Source organism: Blennius ocellaris (assembly GCF_963422515.1).
Source record: "Blennius ocellaris genome assembly, chromosome: 20".
Lineage (NCBI taxonomy): Eukaryota > Metazoa > Chordata > Actinopteri > Blenniiformes > Blenniidae > Blennius > Blennius ocellaris.
In genome coordinates, this window is record NC_137669.1 from 23489833 (window position 1) to 23509832 (window position 20000).

Sequence of the window (20000 nt, forward strand, 5' to 3'; positions counted from 1 at the left end):
AGGTTTCAGGTGTGAGTTCTGAAACGACGTGAGGAAACAGTGTGAACTGTCTGATCAGGACTCAAACACTTTTCTCACCACGACGAGCGTCTGACAGAAAAACCCCTGAAAACTAAATCTGAGTGTTCTAAGTGTTCCACATAGAACATCGTTTTCCAACCAGTGTTCTTGTAACCGTGACGATATCACCGTCGACACGTCTGTGGTGTTTCCAGACAGGAGGCTAAATTATTCACGCTCTGTGTGTGTGTGTGTGTGTGTGTGTGTGTGTGTGTGTGTGTGTGTGTGTGTGTGTGTGAGAGATGAACACATTGGGTGCAGCAGGTCAGTGTTACAATTTGTTCTCAGACGATCAGGGAGGAGGAGGAGGAGGAGGAGGAGGAGGAGAGGGGGGGAAGAGGCTGGGGGAGGAGGAAGAGGAGGAGGGGGAGGAGGAAGAGATGGGGAGGAGTAGGTGGAGGAGGAGGGGGGTGGGGGTGGAAGAAGAGGAGGAGGAGGAGGAGGGGGTGGGGGTGGAAGAAGAGGAGGAGGAGGAGGAGGTGGGGGGTGTTGGAGGAGGTGGGGAGGAGGAGGAGGTGGGGGGAGGGGCTGGGGGAGGAGAAAGAGGAGGGAGGAGTAGGTGGAGGAGGAGGGGGTGGGGGTGGAAGAAGAGGAGGAAGAGGAAGAGGAGGAGGAGGAGGAGGAGGAGGTAGGGGTGTTGGAGGAGGTGGGGGAGGAGGAGGAGGTGGGGGAGGGGCTGGTGGGGAGGAGGAAGAGGAGGGAGGAGTAGGTGGAGGAGGAGGGGGTGTGGGTGGAAGAAGAGGAGGAGGAGGAAGAGGAAGAGGAGGAGGAGAGGAGGGGGGGGAAGAAGAGGAGGAGGGGGAGGAGGAAGAGGTGGGGAGGAGGGGGGAGGAGGAGGAAGAGGAGGAGGTGGAGGAATAGGGGAGTAGGTGGGGGTGTTGGGGGAGGGGGGGGTGGGGGAGGAGGAGGAAGAGGAAGAGGGGGTGGGGGAGGAGGGGGGGAGGAGGTGGGGGTGTTGGGGGAGGCTCTGAGTCAGGCTCCTCTCCTGACTGCTTTTTAATTGCACGCAGTTATATTTTCAAACTACATGTCCCAGCATGCTCTCTGTTTCCTCACCTCAGGATGGACAGTGCGCCCCCCCTGCAGGCTGTTTTACCTTGTTTGTTTGTTTGTTTACAGAGTGACCTTTGAAGGCCTCCTGACAGCGTGGTCATCACGTTCTTCTAATTCTGCATGTAGAGTTGGGAATCATCACCCAGACCAAGTAAACAAACAAACAAACCACAGAGGTAAACAAACAAAGGTAAACAAACAGCGCTGCGACCACAGACCGACACCGACACGCTTCAGTTTTGTGTTTTTTATTCAAATCCTCCACGTCTTTTTCTTTTTTTTTTATATTTTACACCACAAAAGGTCAAACGGATTGCGGAGGAGGTCAAAGGTCAAACACGGGGTCAAACTAACACCTGGTGGCAGTAAATAAACAAGTTTACTGGAAATAAAAGCCGTCTATTTACAGGTTTAAAAATCAGAGCTCCCCTCTGCCTCAGACTGACCTTTGACCCGCTGCACTCTGAAGAACGGCCCCCCCCCCCACCCCTCCCCCCCCCCGCCGTCGTGTTGACGGGTTCGATTCCCGGCCGGCCTCCCACTGAGCCGCCGGTCCGTTTCTCAGAGTGTCAACGTTACGTTCCAATTCCCACCTGAGTCAAACGCCACCGCCGTGTCCGGGCTCAGGCCCCGCCCCCTTCTCTTGACCAATGAGGATTTCAGGCTGGCCGTCGCAGTCAGAGGTCAAGGGGGCGGAGCCTGGAGCCTGACACGGCGGTCGAGCATCACGACACCAAACTAAAAACATTTGAAAGAAAAAATACACATTAGAACTAGTAACTCCTCCCGCCCACACCGTTCCCCCGGAGGTCCCCTACAAACAAATCAAACACAACCCTGGGAAAATCTACGAGGACCTGAGATCCTGCAGGTCTGACGAGTCCGCCGTCCTCCTCTGGAACCCGGATCGGCTGCGAGACCCTGAAGGGGGCGCTCTGCTCTGCACTCACAGCCGGGAGACGTGATGTCGTCACCAAAGACCCGAGTCCAGGCCAAACAAGTCCAGTTATTCCAAAACGAGTCAAGTCCAGATGAGACAAGTTGAGTTGTTCCAGACCAACCGAGTCCAGATGAGTCGAGTCCAGACGAAGCAAGTCCAAGACGAAGCAAGTCCAGATGAGTCGAGTCCAGATGAGTCGAGTCAGACGAAACAAGTCCAGACGAAACAAGTCCAGACGAGTCGAGTCCAGACGAAACAAGTCCAGACGAAACAAGTCCAGACGAAACAAGTCCAGACGAAACAAGTCCAGACGAGTCGAGTCCAGACGAAGCAAGTCCAGAAGAGTCGAGTCCAGATGAGTCGAGTCCAGACGAAACAAGTCCAGACGAGTCGAGTCCAGACGAAAACAAGTCCAGACGAAACAAGTCCAGACGAAACAAGTCCAGACGAGTCGAGTCCAGACGAAACAAGTCCAGACGAAACAAGTCCAGACGAAACAAGTCCAGACGAAACAAGTCCAGACGAGTCGAGTCCAGATGAGTCGAGTCCAGATGAGTCGAGTCCAGATGAGTCGAGTCCAGACCAATCGAGTCCAGATGAGTCGAGTCCAGATGAGTCGAGTCCAGACCAATCGAGTCCAGATGAGTCGAGTCCAGATGAGTTGAATCCACAGGAAAAAGGTCCAGACAGAAAAGTCCAGTTGCTCCAGACGAATCGGGTCAAAGGATCATTGGAGGCTTGATGGTTCTACTGAAGCAGGACCGACGGAGCTTCTTCCTCCTTGGTACCACTGAGTCCAGCAGAGTCTTGAGGGGGGGTCAGAGTCCAACAGAGTCTTGAGGGGGGTTCAGGGTCCAACAGAGTCTTGAGGGGGGGTCAGGGTCCAGCAGAGTCTTGAGAGGGGGGGTCAGAGTCCAGCAGAGTCTTGAGGGGGGGGGTCAGGGTCTGGGAGGCGGAGTGCAGCACACAGGTCCTGATCAGGTCTTGAAGGGAACACATGGAGTCTTCAGATAAAATCTCAGTAAATCTTCTAAAAACAATCGAGTGACTCTAGTGAAACAGCTAACACTGTCGGGGTGCGGCGCCACGGTCGCCGTGGTTACGGTCTGGCGCAGGTCGGGTCCAGAGGTGGACGGAGACGGAGGCGACACGCAGACGAGGGCCGAGGGCAGGACTAGTCGTCTTCGTCGTCGTCCTCGTCCTCGCCCTCGTCGTCCACGTCCCTCTTCCTCTTCAGGCCCTGAACGCCCGGCGCCTCGTCTGCGGAGACACAACCGACCAATCAGAGCGCGGCGCGGCTGGCACACAACCGACCAATCAGAGCGCGGTGCGGCTGGCACACAACCGACCAATCAGAGCGCGGCGCGGCACGGCTGGCACACAACCGACCAATCACAGCGCGGCGCGGCACGGCTGGCACACAACCGACCAATCAGAGCGCGGCGCGGCACGGCTGGCACACAACCGACCAATCAGAGCGCGGCACGGCTGGCACACAACCGACCAATCAGAGCGCGGCGCGGCTGGCACACAACCGACCAATCAGAGCGCGGCGCGGCACGGCTGGCACACAACCGACCAATCAGAGCGCGGCACGGCTGGCACACAACCGACCAATCAGAGCGTGGCGCGGCTGGCACACAACCGACCAATCAGAGCTGTGTGACCCTCACCTTCCTCGTCCTCGCCATAGTCATCCTCGTCTTCGTCCTCGTCCTGAAACACAGAAGAAGAAGAGTGGCTCACTGCAGGTCTGGGCCGTGATTGGTGGATCACCTGGGACCTCATGGTCTCCAGAGGTCACCTGAGGTCACCTGAGGTCACCTGAGGTCAGCATAGCTATGGTATCTTCTGACTAACATCTGGTTACCATGGAAACTCCAGACCATAAAACATTTCAGAAGTTACAATTGGAAATATTTCAACTGCAGAATCTGGAACAGAGATGTTGTGGAACTGGATCTAGGGGGGACTCTGGGTCTGGGTATGGCTCTGGGTCTCGGTGTGGCTCTGGGACTAGGGAGGATTCTGGGTCTAAGTGTGGCTAGAGAGGATTCTGGGTCTCGGTATGGCTCTGGGTCTAGGTGTGGCTAGAGCGGATTCTGGGTCTCGGTATGGCTCTGGGTCTAGACGTGGCTCTGGGTCTAGGTATGGCTCTGGGTCTAGATGTGGCTCTGGGTCTAGGTATGGCTCTGGGTCTAGATGTGGCTCTGGGACTAGGTATGGCTAGAGTGGATTCTGGGTCTGGGTATGGCTCTGGGTCTAGACGTGGCTCTGGGTCTAGATGTGGCTCTGGGTCTAGGTATGGCTAGAGAGGATTCTGGGTCTGGGTATGGCTCTGGGTCTAGACGTGGCTCTGGGTCCAGGTGGGGATCTGGCCTGAGTTGCCCACCTGATTGTCCCGGTTCACCTGATAGGGCTGTCCCACCTTTCCTCCCTCTGATCCTTCCTCGTCCTCGTCTTCATCGTCCTCGTCGTCGTAGACGCCGGCCGGCGCCGTCCCGTCCTCGTCTGTCCCCCGGAGACAGCGGTTAGAACACTGTGTGTGTGTGTGTGTGTGTGTGTGTGTGTGTGTGTGTGTGTGTGTGTGTGTGTGTGTGTTGCTGACCGTCGTCCTCGGCCTCGGAGTCCGGCGCCTCGTTGTCCTCCTGGTCGAAGCCGTCCAGGTAGGTGACCTGGGGCAGCAGCTCGAAGACGCTGTCCCGGTAGTCCTCCAGACACGTGATCTCACAGTTGAACAGGTCCAGACTCTGCAGACCCTTCAGCTGCTGCAGAACCTCCACCGTCCCCAGGTCCTTGATCTTGTTCCCGCTCAGGTTCAGGTACGTCAGGTTGGGACACTTCTGGGACAGGGTCTCCAAGGAACCCGACAGGTTGTTGTCGCTCAGCTCCAACTGAGGACGTGGACAGAGGACAGCCTGTGAGAACCACGGCCAGAACTACTAGAACCACGGCCAGAACTACTAGAACCACAGTCAGAACTACTAGAACCACAGTCAGAACTACTAGAACCACGGTCAGAACTACTAGAACCACAGTCAGAACTACTAGAACCACGGCCAGAACTACTAGAACCATTGTCAGAACTACTAGAACCATTGTCAGAACTACTAGAACCACGGTCAGAACTACTAGAACCCTTTTCAGAACTACTAGAACCACAGTCAGAACTACTAGAACCACAGTCAGAACTACTAGAACCACGGTCAGAACTACTAGAACCACGGTCAGAACAAGAACCACGGCCAGAACAAGACCCACGGTCAGAACAAGAACCACGGCCAGAACAAGAACCACGGTCAGAACAAGAACCACGGCCAGAACAAGAACCACGGTCAGAACAAGACCCACGGCCAGAACAAGAACCACGGCCAGAACAAGACCCACGGCCAGAACAAGAATCACGGTCAGAACAAGACCCATGGTCAGAACAAGAACCACGGCCAGAACAAGAATCACGGTCAGAACAAGAACCACGGCCAGAACAAGAACCACAGCCAGAACAAGAACCACGGTCAGAACTACTAGAACCACGGTCAGAACTACTAGAACCACTGTCAGAACAAGAATCACGGTCAGAACTACTAGAACCACGGTCAGAACAAGAACCACGACCAGAACAAGAACCACGACCAGAACAAGAACCACGGTCAGAACTACTAGAACCACGGTCAGAACTACTAGAACCACGGTCAGAACAAGAACCACGGCCAGAACAAGAATCACAGTCAGAACAAGACCCATGGTCAGAACAAGACCCACGGCCAGAACAAAAACCACGGCCAGAACAAGAACCACGGCCAGAACAAGAACCACGGTCAGAACAAGAATCACAGTCAGAACAAGACCCATGGTCAGAACAAGACCCACGGCCAGAACAAAAACCACGGCCAGAACAAGAACCACGGTCAGAACAAGAATCACAGTCAGAACAAGACCCATGGTCAGAACAAGACCCACGGCCAGAACAAGAACCACGGTCAGAACAAGAACCACTGTCAGAACAAGACCCACTGTCAGAACAAAAACCACGGCCAGAACAAAAACCACGGCCAGAACAAGAACCACAGTCAGAACTACTAGAACCACGGTCAGAACTACTAGAACCACGGTCAGAACAAGAGCCACTGTCAGAACAAGAACCCCCCACCCCCGACCGCAGACTGACCTTGCGTAGCTTGGGCAAGGCGGGCAGCTTGGCGAGCGAGTTGAGCCCTACGTTGACCATACTGAGGAACTCCAGCTCGGTGAAGTCGTCCGACAGACCTTCCACTTCTCCGTCCGTAGAGCGACAGTTGTCCACCACCAGCTCTGCAATCTGAGGACAGACGGGAGGGAGGACGGAGAGACGGGCGGCGTCCCACCAATCAGCAGCAGGCTGGCTTTAGCCCCGCCCCCAGGATGGTGGCCCCGCCCCCAGGATGACAGTGGACAAGGTCACCACAGCTGCTTCTTGTTCTACTTTGACTTTATTCTGGGTTTTTTCACGATGTTCGTTTGTCCCGAGTCTCTTTACTGATTCTGTCCAAACAGACGAACTCCTTTGTCCCCGAACGTCTTTGTCTCTTTGTCTCTTTGTGTCTGTTGTTGTTGTTGTTTTGTCGGTGTGTTACTGTGGTGGTGTTGTGTCGTCATTGATATGTGTTATTGTTGGATTATTGTTATCAAGTTGCTGTTGTGTTGTTATTGTTTGGTTGTTGTTATTGTTTGGTTGTTGTTATTGTCGACTTGCTGTTGGGTTGTTATTAAGTTGCTGTTGTGTTGTTATTGTTGTGTTGTTGTTATTGTTGTGTTGAGTTGCTGTTGTTTTTATTGTTATGTTATTGAGTTGCTGTTGTGTTGTTGTTGTGTTGAGTTGCTGTTGTTTTTATTGTTATGTTATTAAGTTGCTGTTGTGTTGTTATTGTTGTGTTGTTGTTATTGTTGTGTTGAGTTGCTGTTGTTTTTATTGTTATGTTATTGAGTTGCTGTTGTGTTGTTGTGTTGAGTTGCTGTTGTTTTTATTGTTATGTTATTGAGTTGCTGTTGTGTTGAGTTGCTGTTGTTTTTATTGTTATGTTATTGAGTTGCTGTTGTGTTGAGTTGCTGTTGTTTTTATTGTTATGTTATTGAGTTGCTGTTGTGTTGTTATTGTGTTGTTGTTGTTGTTGTGTTGAGTTGCTGTTGTTTTTATTGTTATGTTATTGAGTTGCTGTTGTGTTGCTGTTATACTGTAATTGTTGTAGTGGTGTGGTGCTACTGGTGTGATTATTATTGCTGTTGTGTTATTGCTGTTATTGATGTTGTCGTTGTTGTTTCCGTGTTACTGTGGTAGTTTTGTGTTGTCATTGATATTGTGTTATTGCTGGATTATTGCGTTACTAAGTTGCTGTTGTGTTGTTATTGTTTTGTTGTTGTGCTAACAATGTTATTGTTGTTGTTGTTGTTGTGAGGACTTTCCTGACTGGTGGCTGATTTTATTTCCCAGGGATCCATTTGATTTCATCTTATATAACCAACAAAGCTTCAGGAGGGGGTGAGGAGGGTGGGGGGGGGGGGAGGGAGGTGGGGGGGGGGGGGGTGAGGAGAGAGGAGGGAGGTGGAGGGGGGGTGAGGAGAGAGAGAGGAGGAGGAGGGGGGGTGAGGAGAGAGGAGGAGGAGGAGGAGGGAGGGGGGGGGAGGTGGAGGAGGGGTGAGGGGGGGTGAGGGGGGCGGGGCTCCTCCACGGTGACCATCTGTCGGCTTCCCCGATTCATAAAACATGACAGCAGCTTTACAGCGGAGAGTTATTTAACCGTTTATGTAACACACACACACACACACACACACACACACACACACACACACACACACACACACACACACACACACACACACACACACACCGGGATTAACCCCGCTCCGTTACTCCGTCACTCCGTAGTAACGTTTACCGGGAGGAACGCGGTGAGCAGTAATCCACCCTCTAATCTACTCTAAATTAACGGAGTAACGACTCGTCCTCCCGTTACGGTGCCGCGAGCCGAGCCGTCGTTACCCGGTAACCCCCGTTACAGTAACGCTTCGCAATGTAACGCGGCTGTGACAGCTGCTCGTCACCGGTTAATAACGGGGATCCCCGGGCGGCGGGACGTCTAGCGCCCGGCCGGGGGGGGGGGGGGGGGGGGGGGGGGGGGGGACCCGGACCGAGCCCCGGAGCCGGCAGCGCGAGCCCCGGACCGGGGGACCGGAGGACCGACCGGGACCGGGACCGGGACCCGGAGCCGGACCACGGCGGGAAAATGTCGGCTAATACTCGTTCTAGTCCAGGAGATTTAAAATGTCCGCCGTGTGTGTGTGACCCTGAACGCAGCAGCCCGGGACCGACCCCCGGTGCCCCGGCTCGTCCCGGTGGGCTCGGGTCCGGTTCAGTCGCCCGGGTCGGAGCTCCGGTCACGGACGCGGGTGACGGACCGCCTCCGGATCAGGACCGTAAGCCGCCGCCGGCTTAGCTGGAGCCGCGGGGGGGGGACGGGCGGGTTTCCCCCGGCGGAGCCCGAGCCGGGACCGGGGGTTCCGGTACCGGGGGTGGAGCGAGGCGAGCGGCGGTTTATCCGCCGAATAACGGGACCCGGTGAGCTGCGCGGAGCGGAGGAGCTCAGCCGCCGGGGGGCTCCGGGCATCCCGGGCGCGGGGGGGGGGGGTGTGGGGGGGGGTCGGGGTCGGACCGCGGGGCTCACCTCCGCCGGGCTCCGGTTCCGCAGCTCCAGGACGATCCTCTTCTTCATCTCCATGGTTTCCGGTTCGGGCTCCGAGTGGTACAGGCGGTCCCGGGATCAGCGCGCTGCCCTCCTCTGATGGCCGCGGTGAGCCGACTGATCCTCCATGATACCCGGGCCCCGCCCCCTCCGCCGAGGCCCCGCCCCCCGGAGCTCCCGGTTGGACGGCCGGCGCTCCGCGGCCGCCGATTGGCCCGCGGACACGTCCATCGGGGCTGATCGGGTATTATCCACTAAGGGGGGGTGGGCGGGGGCGGTCTCCGGAGAACGTCGAGTCGCAAAGCCTCATGGGAATTGTGGTCTTTCGCTACTTTGCCTCCGGAGGCTCGAACAAACGTGAAGAAAACTACAAACTACAAACTATAAAGTACCACATTCTGGATTCAAAACTTCTTCAAAAATTATTTTCAGGATTAAACAGTTTAAGCCAAATTTGGTTCTTGAATAGACAAAAACTTCTTTTTTTTTTGGGGGGGGGGAGCAGGGGGGCTGCAGCCGTCGATTTGAAACTTTAAATTCTTCGTTTAAAAACATATTCTGAACTGCATCTTGGTTAAAAAGTGGAATTTCTTTTTTTTTTCCTGCTCAAAACTGTGATCCTGAATGCACCTTCTGGGTAAAGAGGAGGGGGGGTCAGTGAACGCACCACAGACTTAAAAAACACAGACACTTTTAAAAAACAAAAGAAATGAGTGTTTATAATGAAGCGGCCGTCATCATGAGGCTTTCACACAGTAAAAAAAATACAACTTTATATGTACATAGAAAAGTTCGGCTGCACTGGCTTAGAAAAATATCAGTGTGTGTGTGAGTGAGTGTGTGTGAGTGAGTGTGTGTGTGAGTTCCTCCTGGACATTGAGAAGTGGAGGAGCAGGGAAACCAAACCTCACCTGTGTGATTCTACACACACACACACACACACACACACACACACACACACACACACACACACACACACACACACACACACACACACACACACACACACACACACACACACACACACACATCAGAGTCACTGCAGCGCCGAGGGGAAGCACAATGGTGTCAGACAGGAGACGGTCCCGGGTCCACAGGAGGACGGGGGGGGGGGGGGTGGGGGGGGGGGGGGGGGGGCATGATGTGACGGGGAGCCAGAGGTTAAACTACCTGTTCCCCTGGTTCACGCCCTCAACGTGGCACAGGGAAGCAAAATGTTGAGTTGCAGCAATGATCAGGGAATACAAATGGCAGCAGACCCCCTCCCCCCCCCCATAACTGTGATTCATAATTAAACCAACCTGAGGGCCCTCCACACTCTGAGCCCCCCGCTGCCATTTTGCATCCCATCATTACAATAATAAAGCCACATACACAATTACAATTGTTTTACAAAAAAAACCCCCAAAACAACAACAAGCCAGATGTTCCAGCAGTTTTCAGGTCTGAGTCACAGTTCCTCACGTCTGGACCTTCAGGGAATGAAAATGGTGCAGCGCTTCACGACGTCTCTGTGCCGTCAGTCCAGGAGAAGAGAACCTCCATCACTTCCCTCGTGACACTGTCTGACCCCTCCCTCCCCCCCCCCCCTCCCTCCTCCCCCCACGATGAATTCACTACTGCTATGGCGCCATTTTGCATCCCAGTAAAAAAAAGAAACCAAGACTAGCAGAAGCTCAAACTGGAACAACTGAAGTCCGTCGTCGGCCTTTTCTCAAACCGGCGGTAACAAACAACGCCGGGATCCAAAATGGCGCCCGAGTCCCATCGTAACAACTCTTCTACCGAACGAGAGCAGAGAGCTTCCCGTCATGGCGGCGTGTCGAGCGGCGCCTCCTCCGCCCTCCGGAGAAAACAGTTTGCGTCCCAGTGAAAAAAAAAAAACCCAGAAAGAAGAAACATCGACGGCTTCGGGGGATAAAAACGTTCCTTCGTTGTCTCAGACGCCGACGGAGGCGGAAATGATGTCAGTTAAGCTCCGCCTCCTCGTTTGCGCCTTCGGTGACTGGAGACGGCGGCTCCTCCCCCAAGACACCGTGTCTCCTCCTCAGCTCACCCGTGGCTCCTCCCCCAAGACGCCATGGCTCCTCCCCCTCCCCCCCGAGGCGGCGGCGGCGGCGTCCGTTAGGATCCGACCCCGGCCGCCTCCTCCCCCCGCCTCCACCAGCGTGACCTGCCCCTCCTCCCCCTCCATGATGATGCCCTCCTCCTGCATCACCACCATCTCCCCCTCCTCCTCACCACGCCGCCGGCCGCACTCCTCCTCGTCCTCCTCCCCGCCCACCACCTCCTCGGGGCTGGCGGCGGCGTTGGCGTTGGCAGTGGCGGTGTTGGCGCGGCTCTGGGCCATGGCCTCCAGCTTCAGGCGGTACTCCTCCCGCCTCCTGCTCCTTGCGCAGCAGCTGCTGCCGGGTACTCCTGCGCCTTCCTGTTGGCCTCCTGCAGCTGCCGCTGCAGCAGCTCCTGCAGGAGAGACGGGGAGGATGAGGGTGGAGCAGGCGGAGGAGGAGGCGCAGGGTGTGTGTGTGTGTGTGTGTGCTCACCGTCTCCCCCGTGTCGCTGTGGTTGTTGGTCGCCTCCAGCTTCCTCTTCCTGGACGGCGGGCGGACTGCGGCTCCTCCGTCACCACCTCCTCCGTCACCGTGTTGGCCGGCACCGCCAGCACTGGAAGACAACCAGACGGAACGGTTAAATGCCGGGGGGGTCCCGGCCCGGCTCCGCCCACCCCGCCCCGCCCCGGAGGTCACGCGACGGGCGGCGTACTCTGCTGCCCGTGCTGCATGGTGACGAAGAACGGCTGCGTCATCCCCCCCGTGGTCTGCAGGTTGCCGTGCTGGTCCGTCACTATGGTGATGACCCTCTGACCCCCCTCGTTCACCACGGCGGCGTGCTGGATGTTGGAGTCCAGAGCGCTCGCCGCCATGGCTTCCTCCGAGTCTCCTGCAGGGGACGAGCAGCGGCGTCACACAGGGAGGGGCGGGACGCTGCACAGGTGTGTGTGTGTGTGTGTGTGTGACTGTGAGTGTGTGTGTGCGACTGTGTGTGTGTGTGTGTGTGTGAGACTGTGTGTGTGTGTGAGTGACTGTGTGTGAGTGACTGTGTGTGTGTGACTGTGTGTGTGTGACTGTGTGTGTGTGTGTGTGTGTGTGTGTGTGCGACTGTGAGTGTGTGTGCGACTGTGTGTGTGTGTGTGACTGTGTGTGTGTGTGTGACTGTGTGTGTGAGTGTGTGACTGTGTGTGTGTGTGTGACTGTGTGTGTGTGACTGTGAGTGTGTGTGTGTGACTGTGTGTGTGTGTGCGACTGTGTGTGTGTGTGCGACTGTGAGTGTGTGTGCGACTGTGAGTGTGTGTGCGACTGTGAGTGTGTGTGCGTGACTGTGAGTGTGTGTGCGTGACTGTGTGTGTGAGTGTGTGACTGTGAGTGTGTGTGTGTGACTGTGTGTGTGTGTGTGTGACTGTGTGTGTGTGTGTGTGACTGTGTGTGTGTGTGTGTGCGACTGTGAGTGTGTGTGTGTGTGAGAGTGTGTGTGTGTGACTGTGTGTGTGTGTGTGTGCGACTGTGAGTGTGTGTGTGACTGTGAGTGTGTGTGTGTGACTGTGTGTGTGTGTGCGACTGTGAGTGTGTGTGCGACTGTGAGTGTGTGTGCGTGACTGTGAGTGTGTGTGCGTGACTGTGTGTGTGAGTGTGCGACTGTGAGTGTGTGTGTGTGTGAGAGTGTGTGTGTGACTGTGTGACTGTGTGTGTGTGACTGTATGCGACTATGTGTGTGTGTGTGTGTGTGACTGTGTGTGTGTGTGTGACTGTGAGTGTGTGTGCGACTGTGAGTGTGTGACTGTGTGTGTGTGTGTGACTGTGAGTGTGTGTGTGTGACTGTGTGTGTGTGTGCGACTGTGAGTGTGTGACTGTGTGTGTGTGTGTGACTGTGAGTGTGTGTGTGTGACTGTGTGTGTGTGTGCGACTGTGAGTGTGTGTGCGACTGTGAGTGTGTGTGCGACTGTGAGTGTGTGTGCGTGACTGTGAGTGTGTGTGCGTGACTGTGTGTGTGAGTGTGTGACTGTGAGTGTGTGTGTGTGACTGTGTGTGTGTGTGTGTGACTGTGTGTGTGTGTGTGTGCGACTGTGAGTGTGTGTGTGTGTGAGAGTGTGTGTGTGTGACTGTGTGACTGTGTGTGTGTGACTGTGAGTGTGTGTGTGACTGTGAGTGTGTGTGTGTGACTGTGTGTGTGTGTGCGACTGTGAGTGTGTGTGCGTGACTGTGAGTGTGTGTGCGTGACTGTGTGTGTGAGTGTGCGACTGTGAGTGTGTGTGTGTGTGAGAGTGTGTGTGTGACTGTGTGACTGTGTGTGTGTGACTGTATGCGACTATGTGTGTGTGTGTGTGCGCGACTGTGTGTGTGTGTGTGTGTGTGTGACCTGCGTTGGCCTTGTTCAGCAGCTCGGCCAGGTTGACCACGCCCCCCTGGATGGCCGGAATCCCCTGAATGATGAACTGAGGGTGATTGGTCGTCCCGCTGGTCTCCACGTTCATGCTCACCTGGTTCATGTTCACCTGGTTCTGCATGCCCTCCTGCACACACACACACACGTCAGCCTGCTCCCAGCATGCACCTCTCCCCCACCCCCCCCCTCCTCACCTGCAGCAGCAGCATCAGCTCGGTGTTCTGGATGTCCACGGCGATGTCGAACGGCGTCTTGTCGAACTTGCTGAGCGTGTGCACGTCGGCGCCGTGCTTGATGAGGGTCTCGGCCACGCCGTGGTGGCCGTGCTGCGCCGCCCAGTGGAGCGCCGTCATCTTCAGCATGTCTTTGGCGTTGATGTCGGCGCCGCTCTGGGAGGAAGTTCCACCACGGTCACTCACCGGCTGACACACACACACACACACACGCACACACAAAGTCACACGCACACAGTCACAGTCACAGTCACAGTCACACACACACACACACACACACACACACAGACAGACACACACACACACAGTCACACACACACACACACACAGACAGACACACACACACACACAGTCACACACACACACACACACAGACAGTCACACACACACACACACACAGACAGTCACACACATGCGCGCACACACACACACACAGTCTCACACACACGCACACAGTCACACACACACGCAGACACAGTCACACACACGCACAGACACAGTCACACACACGCACGCAGACAGTCACACACACGCACATACACAGTCACACACACGCACGCAGACAGTCACACACACGCACGCAGACAGTCACACACACGCACGCAGACAGTCACACACACGCACAGACACACGCAGACACAGTCACAGTCACACACACGCACGCAGACAGTCACACACACGCACGCAGACAGTCACACACACGCACGCAGACAGTCACACACACGCACGCAGACAGTCACACACACGCACGCAGACAGTCACACACACGCACGCAGACAGTCACACACACGCACGCAGACAGTCACACACACGCACGCAGACAGTCACACACACGCACGCAGACAGTCACACACACGCACAGACACACGCAGACACAGTCACAGTCACACACACACGCAGACAGTCACACACACACGCAGACAGTCACACACATGCGCGCACACACACACACACACACACACACACACACACACACACACACACACACGCACAGTCAGTCACACACACACACAGACAGACACAGTCACACACACACACAGACAGTCACACACACACACACACAGACAGTCACACACACACACAGACAGACACACACACACACACACACGCAGACACAGTCACACACGCACAGACACACACACACAGTCACAGTCACACACACACGCAGACACAGTCACACACACACACACACACACTCACCCTGACCAGCAGCTCCACGATCACCGTGTGTCCCTCGGCGGCCGCCATGTGCAGGGGGGTCCGGTCCACTTTGGTTCGGGCGTCTCTGCTGACGCCCGCCCTCAGCAGGACGTCGGCGGTGGAGTAGTGGCCATGCTGGGCCGCCAGGTGGAGGGGGGACGTCCCCAGCTGAGGGAGAGGAGGAGGTGAGGGCGGAGGAGGAGGTGCAGGGGTAACCCTGGACCCGTGTGTGTGTGTGTGTGTGTCAGGGTGAGATCTCACCCAGTCGGTGGTGAACGGAGCTCCATTCGCCATCAAGTTCCTGACCTCATCGTCGTGACCTTTACGAGCCGCCTCCAGCAGACGCTTCCCCAAGTCCACCAGAGACATCTGGGACACACACACACACACACCTAAATCTCCAGTAGACATAACGGCAAATCGCTGTTCCGATCGTCTCTACTGCGCATGCGCACAGCTACCAGCGACTGCAGCCATGGTGACCAGGAGCAGGAGCGTTTTCAAATAAAAGTTGTTATGTAAACAGACACCGTGATTCAATGGAAGTTTTCGCGTCACGCAATCGGGGGCCGAGTAGAGTAACCGCAGTCCGATGACGTCACCCCTGTGTTTGGACCCGTGCGCCACTTGTATTTCCCCACCGCCGGCTAACGCTAACGGCTAACGTGTCCATCATCGGACACAGCCCGCCTATTCGCCTCCATCTGCTGTAAATCCAAATGAACCCCCGCCAGGTCGTTTGATGTGAGCCGCACTGGGCGTCAGGAAGAACGTTTTTAATAAAAAGTGCCAAAACAACTCTGTCCGACAATGGAACCAGGCCGTGAAAACGTTGCGGGCGGACAGAAACTAAACAATAAAAAAAAAAGTCCTTCCGGGACGAGGCGGCGGGTGTTTATGCTCCAAAACAGGCAGCGGCGATCGGGGCGGAACGTCTGAGCCGGAACCGACTCGCTAAAAAAGCGGCCCGAGCGTGTCCGATAAAGGAAGCAGGCGGCCTGCGCGGTGCTTGTGGCCGCGGCGGCTGCGGAGCGGCACGAGGAGCCATTTTACGCGCCTTCCTTCACGGGCAGAAAAAGAGTCCGCCATGTGCCGCGCGAGGCCCCGCGGCACGCCGCGGCCCCGGTACCGGAGCAGGAAACTCTTACATGTGAAGCGGCCGGTTTTTCCGGGGGAAGTCACGCCGAAATTTCCTATTTTACACGGAGGTTAAAAAAAAAACCACTTCCACATCCGGTGAACGAAGCGGCTAAGAGCGCGAAAGCAACAGCTCGCAAGACGGCGGGGGTTTTGGTGGTGGGGGGGGGGGGTGTGAACCGCCGGGACAACAACAACACCACCCAAGGACAACACCACACCGAGCGGGAGGAAGCTGCCCGGCCTGCAGCAGACCGGGACCTCCGGGGCGGCGGAGCGACGACTCACCGTGTCCGGGTGTGTGAGGAGGCAGCCGGGCTGCTCCGCTCCGTGTGCGGGCTGATGGAGGTCTGTAGCCCCGGAGCTGATGGAGGTCTGTTCCCTGGAGCTGATGGAGGTCTGTAGCCCGGAGCTGATGGAGGTCTGTAGCCCGGAGCCGGTGACGCTCCCTCCGGTGCTGCACTGACGGGGAAATGTGCAAAAGTTTGCGCTTTGACGCTCCGCGGCCTCACGAGCCGCCGTTTATCAAAGAAGGCAGGATGACGAAGGACGGGCCTTCACAATAAGATCCCCGTGGTTTGACGAGACGAATTTGTTTCCATTAAATGCACGTTTATCACGCTGTAATAAGCGTTTCCTCTTTAGAACGGGGGGTGGGGCAGCAAAACACGGTCCGGGGGCCGATTGCGGCTCAACGGAAGGAAATGTTCGGTTCCCGGGATGTAAAGTTTGAAAATAAATGATTCTGATGATGCTTTTATGTTGAAAGGTGTGACCGGATATGTGATCAGCGCAGGGGCTAGCTGTTAGCCGTTAGCTCAGTCCGGTTCGCGGGCCGTCCGTCCCGCCGCCTTTAGCCGCTCTTCCTCTGCGGGACTCCCGCGGCTCTCCGCCCAGACGCTGCGGGAGCCGCGGCGGAGGAAACCCGCAGAGGAGCTCCTGGTGGAACCAAGATGGCGACACCGGAGGTGGGAGCCCGGTGGGCGGGACCCGGAGGCCGGGGGGGGGGGCCCGGGGACCGTCCCAGGTAAACAAACATGAAGCGAAGCTGTAAGAAAACACCTGAAATGAACATGTAAACAATGAACTGAATTGATGACAGACAACAACGTGTGAACAAACAACTGAATTAATGTTAATAATTGTTTTAGTTTTTTGTTTCTCACTTTGAGGAAATCACTTTTATTGTGACAGGATGATTGAGGAACGTTTATTTGGGGTTTTTACAGAAGAACATAATGAGTAAAGTAGACATTAGAAACATGTATTAGAGAGAGAATCCGTCATGTTCACTGCTTGGTTGCAGTCAGAGGTATTTTCACACTCTGGCTGCGCTTTCAAAATAAAGTCTCAGGAGACAGGTGTCCAGGGAATGCAGCGGTAAGGAGTTAAAAGTAGATTCAAATTGCTGCCTTGCCTTGAAAGAGGTTATTTACAGAAAGTCAACTGGTTTCCTCATCAGGGGCCGTGTCTTCGTGTCTTCACGTCTCCATGTCTTTGTCTTCATGTCTCCATGTCTCAATGTCTTTATGTCTTCATGTCTCAATGTCTTTACGTCTTCATGTCTCCGTGACTTCTTGTCTCAATGTCTTTATGTCTTCTTGTCTTAATGTCTTCATGTGTCCATGCCTCTATGTCTTCGTGTCTTCACGTCTCCATGTCTTAATGTCTTCATGTGTCCATGCCTCTATGTCTCCATGTCTTCATGTCTTCAGTGTCCCATGAATAATAAACCACATTTCCACCACATGAAGTGAAGGAGTGGTATGGAGAGGTATGGAGTGGTATGGAGAGGTATGGAGAGGTATGGAGAGGTATGGAGTGGTAAGGAGCGGTATGGAGTGGTAAGGAGCGGTATGGAGAGGTAAGGAGTGGTAAGGAGCGGTATGGAGTGGTAAGGAGCGGTAAGGAGTGGTAAGGAGCGGTATGGAGCCGTAAGGAGCGGTATGGAGTGGTAAGGAGCGGTATGGAGAGGTAAGGAGTGGTAAGGAGCGGTATGGAGCCGTAAGGAGCGGTATGGAGTGGTAAGGAGCGGTATGGAGAGGTAAGGAGTGGTAAGGAGCGGTATGGAGAGGTAAGGAGCGGTATGGAGTGGTAAGGAGCGGTATGGAGAGGTAAGGAGCGGTATGGAGTGGTATGGAGCGGTATGGAGAGGTAAGGAGCGGTATGGAGAGGTAAGGAGCGGTATGGAGAGGTAAGGAGCGGTATGGAGAGGTAAGGAGTGGTAAGGAGCGGTATGGAGAGGTAAGGAGAGGTAAGGAGCGGTATGGAGAGGTAAGGAGTGGTAAGGAGCGGTATGGAGAGGTAAGGAGCGGTATGGAGAGGTAAGGAGAGGTAAGGAGCGGTATGGAGAGGTAAGGAGTGGTAAGGAGCGGTATGGAGAGGTAAGGAGCGGTAAGGTAAAGTGTAACCAAAGCCAAATTTGTATCACAGTCTGACTGGTTTCTGTCTGAGAATAAACTATGATTCATCAAGTTCTGAATATTTCTTTAGTGTTTGTTTCTAAATCCTCCGTGACGCTTTTGGAGGAACGATGGTCAGTCAGTGTTTGTTTGGTCAGTGTTTGGTCAGTCAGTTTGGTCAGTCAGTGTCTGGTCAGTGTTTGGTCAATCAGTTTGGTCAGTCAGTTTGGTCGGTCAGTGTTTGGTCAGTTCAGTGTCTGGTCGGTCAGTGTTTGGTGGTCAGTCAGTCTGGTCAGTTCAGGACCACCAGGTTTTCACCATGAGTCTCATCAATAAAGACACTTGCTGCTCGGACACGTAGTTTAGTACTTTTATTGTTTGTGTGCAGTCTGTTCCTCAGCTGAGACCCGCTCACTGACAGCAGCAGTCATTTAAATAAATACATAAATAAATAAATAAACAAACAAACAAACATAAATGGAGCAGCTGTGAATCAAATCAAATCAAATAAAGGCACAAACCAAAGATGAGCGTCAGGTTCAACAACAGGGTCCTGGTCTGGTCTGGTCTGGTCTGAGACCTGCAGGGTCCCGGTAGTCCCAGGTCTGGGACCTGGAGGAACCGGCTGCACTGAAGACGGCTGTAAAACGTGGACCGGACCGGACCGGACGGAGGGGGGGGGGGGGGGGTCTGTAACGTGATCCAACCTCTGGATCCACAAACAGGAAGTGAACGGGACTCAGACCTGCTGGGTCTGACGAGTGACCCGGACCGGACTCACTCATCAGACCCAGGCACACTTCAGGGCTCCACAGTCCACCTGGACCTGGTCCTGGACCAGGACCTGGTCCCGGTGGACCGGGCCTCTCCGGGTTCTGGTCTCAGAGGAGCAGGTTGAGGTCGGCCAGCAGAGCGTCGACTTCACCGACCGGAGTCTTCCAGAAGTTAAAGGACGAGAACTCTGAGAGTTCAGCCTGCAGGGGGACAACGTCAACAACAACAACCGTCAGGGGACCATTAACAACAACAACAACCGTCAGGGAACTATTAACAACAACAACAACAACCGTCAGGGGACCATTAACAACAACAACAACCGTCAGGGAACTATTAACACCAACAACAACAACCGTCAGGGAACTATTAACAACAACAACAACCATGAGGGAACTATTAACAACAACAACAACCATGAGGGAACTATTAACAACAACAACAACCATGAGGGAACTATTAACAACAACAACAACCGTCAGGGAACCATTAACAACAACAACAACCGTGAGGGAACTATTAACAACAACAACAACAACCGTAAGGGGACCATTAACAACAACAACAACCGTCAGGGGACCATTAACAACAACAACAACCGTCAGGGAACCATTAACAACAACAACAACCGTGAGGGAACTATTAACAACAACAACAACAACCGTAAGGGGACCATTAACAACAACAACAACCGTCAGGGGACCATTAACAACAACAACAACCATGAGGGAACTATTAACAACATGAGGGAACTATTAACAGCAGTAAACAACAACACAGTAAACAACAACAACCGTCAGGGGACCATTAACAACAACAACCGTGAGGGAACTATTAACAACAACAACAACTGTGAGGGAACCATTAACAACAGTAAACAACAACAACCATGAGGGAACTATTAACAGCAGTAAACAACAACAACCGTGAGGGAACTATTAACAACATGAGGGAACTATTAACAGCAGTAAACAACAACAACCGTCAGGGGACCATTAACAACAACAACCATGAGGGAACTATTAACAACATGAGGGAACTATTA

General features: G+C 54.5%; 3 protein-coding genes across 4 annotated transcripts in view; all 3 read right to left on the reverse strand.

Annotated features, from left to right (window-relative positions):
* Window positions 1-3176: 3176 nt before the first annotated feature.
* On the reverse strand, window positions 3177-8900 carry anp32e (acidic (leucine-rich) nuclear phosphoprotein 32 family, member E). Of its 2 annotated transcripts, none has more exons than XM_080516045.1 (6): window positions 8752-8900; window positions 6222-6371; window positions 4662-4947; window positions 4446-4564; window positions 3727-3769; window positions 3177-3313 (listed from the first exon to the last, which is right to left on the reverse strand). In XM_080516045.1, exons 1-6 carry the CDS (start codon window positions 8803-8805, stop codon window positions 3228-3230), a joined length of 738 nt encoding a protein of 245 aa, XP_080372171.1. In that variant the 5' UTR covers window positions 8806-8900; the 3' UTR covers window positions 3177-3227. The 2 variants fall into 2 exon arrangements, with proteins under 2 accessions (XP_080372171.1, XP_080372170.1); XM_080516044.1 differs by having other exon boundaries at window positions 4482-4564; window positions 8752-8820.
* Window positions 8848-16541, reverse strand: gabpb2a (GA binding protein transcription factor subunit beta 2a; the record flags this gene model as incomplete). Its single annotated transcript, XM_080515898.1, is given in 12 exon segments — window positions 8848-9048; window positions 10826-11146; window positions 11148-11180; window positions 11182-11232; window positions 11313-11374; window positions 11377-11433; window positions 11533-11709; window positions 13183-13336; window positions 13404-13598; window positions 14643-14810; window positions 14904-15011; window positions 16068-16541. Coding segments are annotated over 11 exon segments (1527 nt in total). The 5' UTR covers window positions 16068-16541.
* A 1996-nt stretch (window positions 16542-18537) lies between these two features.
* The window catches only part of mllt11 (MLLT11 transcription factor 7 cofactor), a 3655-nt gene continuing 2192 nt past the window's right edge, over window positions 18538-20000 (reverse strand). The window contains exon 3 of the mRNA XM_080516055.1: window positions 18538-19155. Within this exon, the coding sequence (XP_080372181.1) occupies window positions 19063-19155 (93 nt within the window). The 3' untranslated portion in view covers window positions 18538-19062. The remainder of the gene's footprint in view (window positions 19156-20000) is intronic.

Coding starts and splice junctions, on each gene's coding strand:
- anp32e (XM_080516045.1), bottom strand. CDS start 8,805: ATGGAGATGAAGAAGAGGATCGTCCTGGAGCTGCGGAACCGGAGCCCG. Junction 6,372..8,751: donor GGAACCGGAGCCCGGCGGAG/GTGAGCCCCGCG, acceptor GTCTGTCCTCAG/ATTGCAGAGCTGGTGGTGGA. Junction 4,948..6,221: donor CCTTGCCCAAGCTACGCAAG/GTCAGTCTGCGG, acceptor CCACGTCCTCAG/TTGGAGCTGAGCGACAACAA.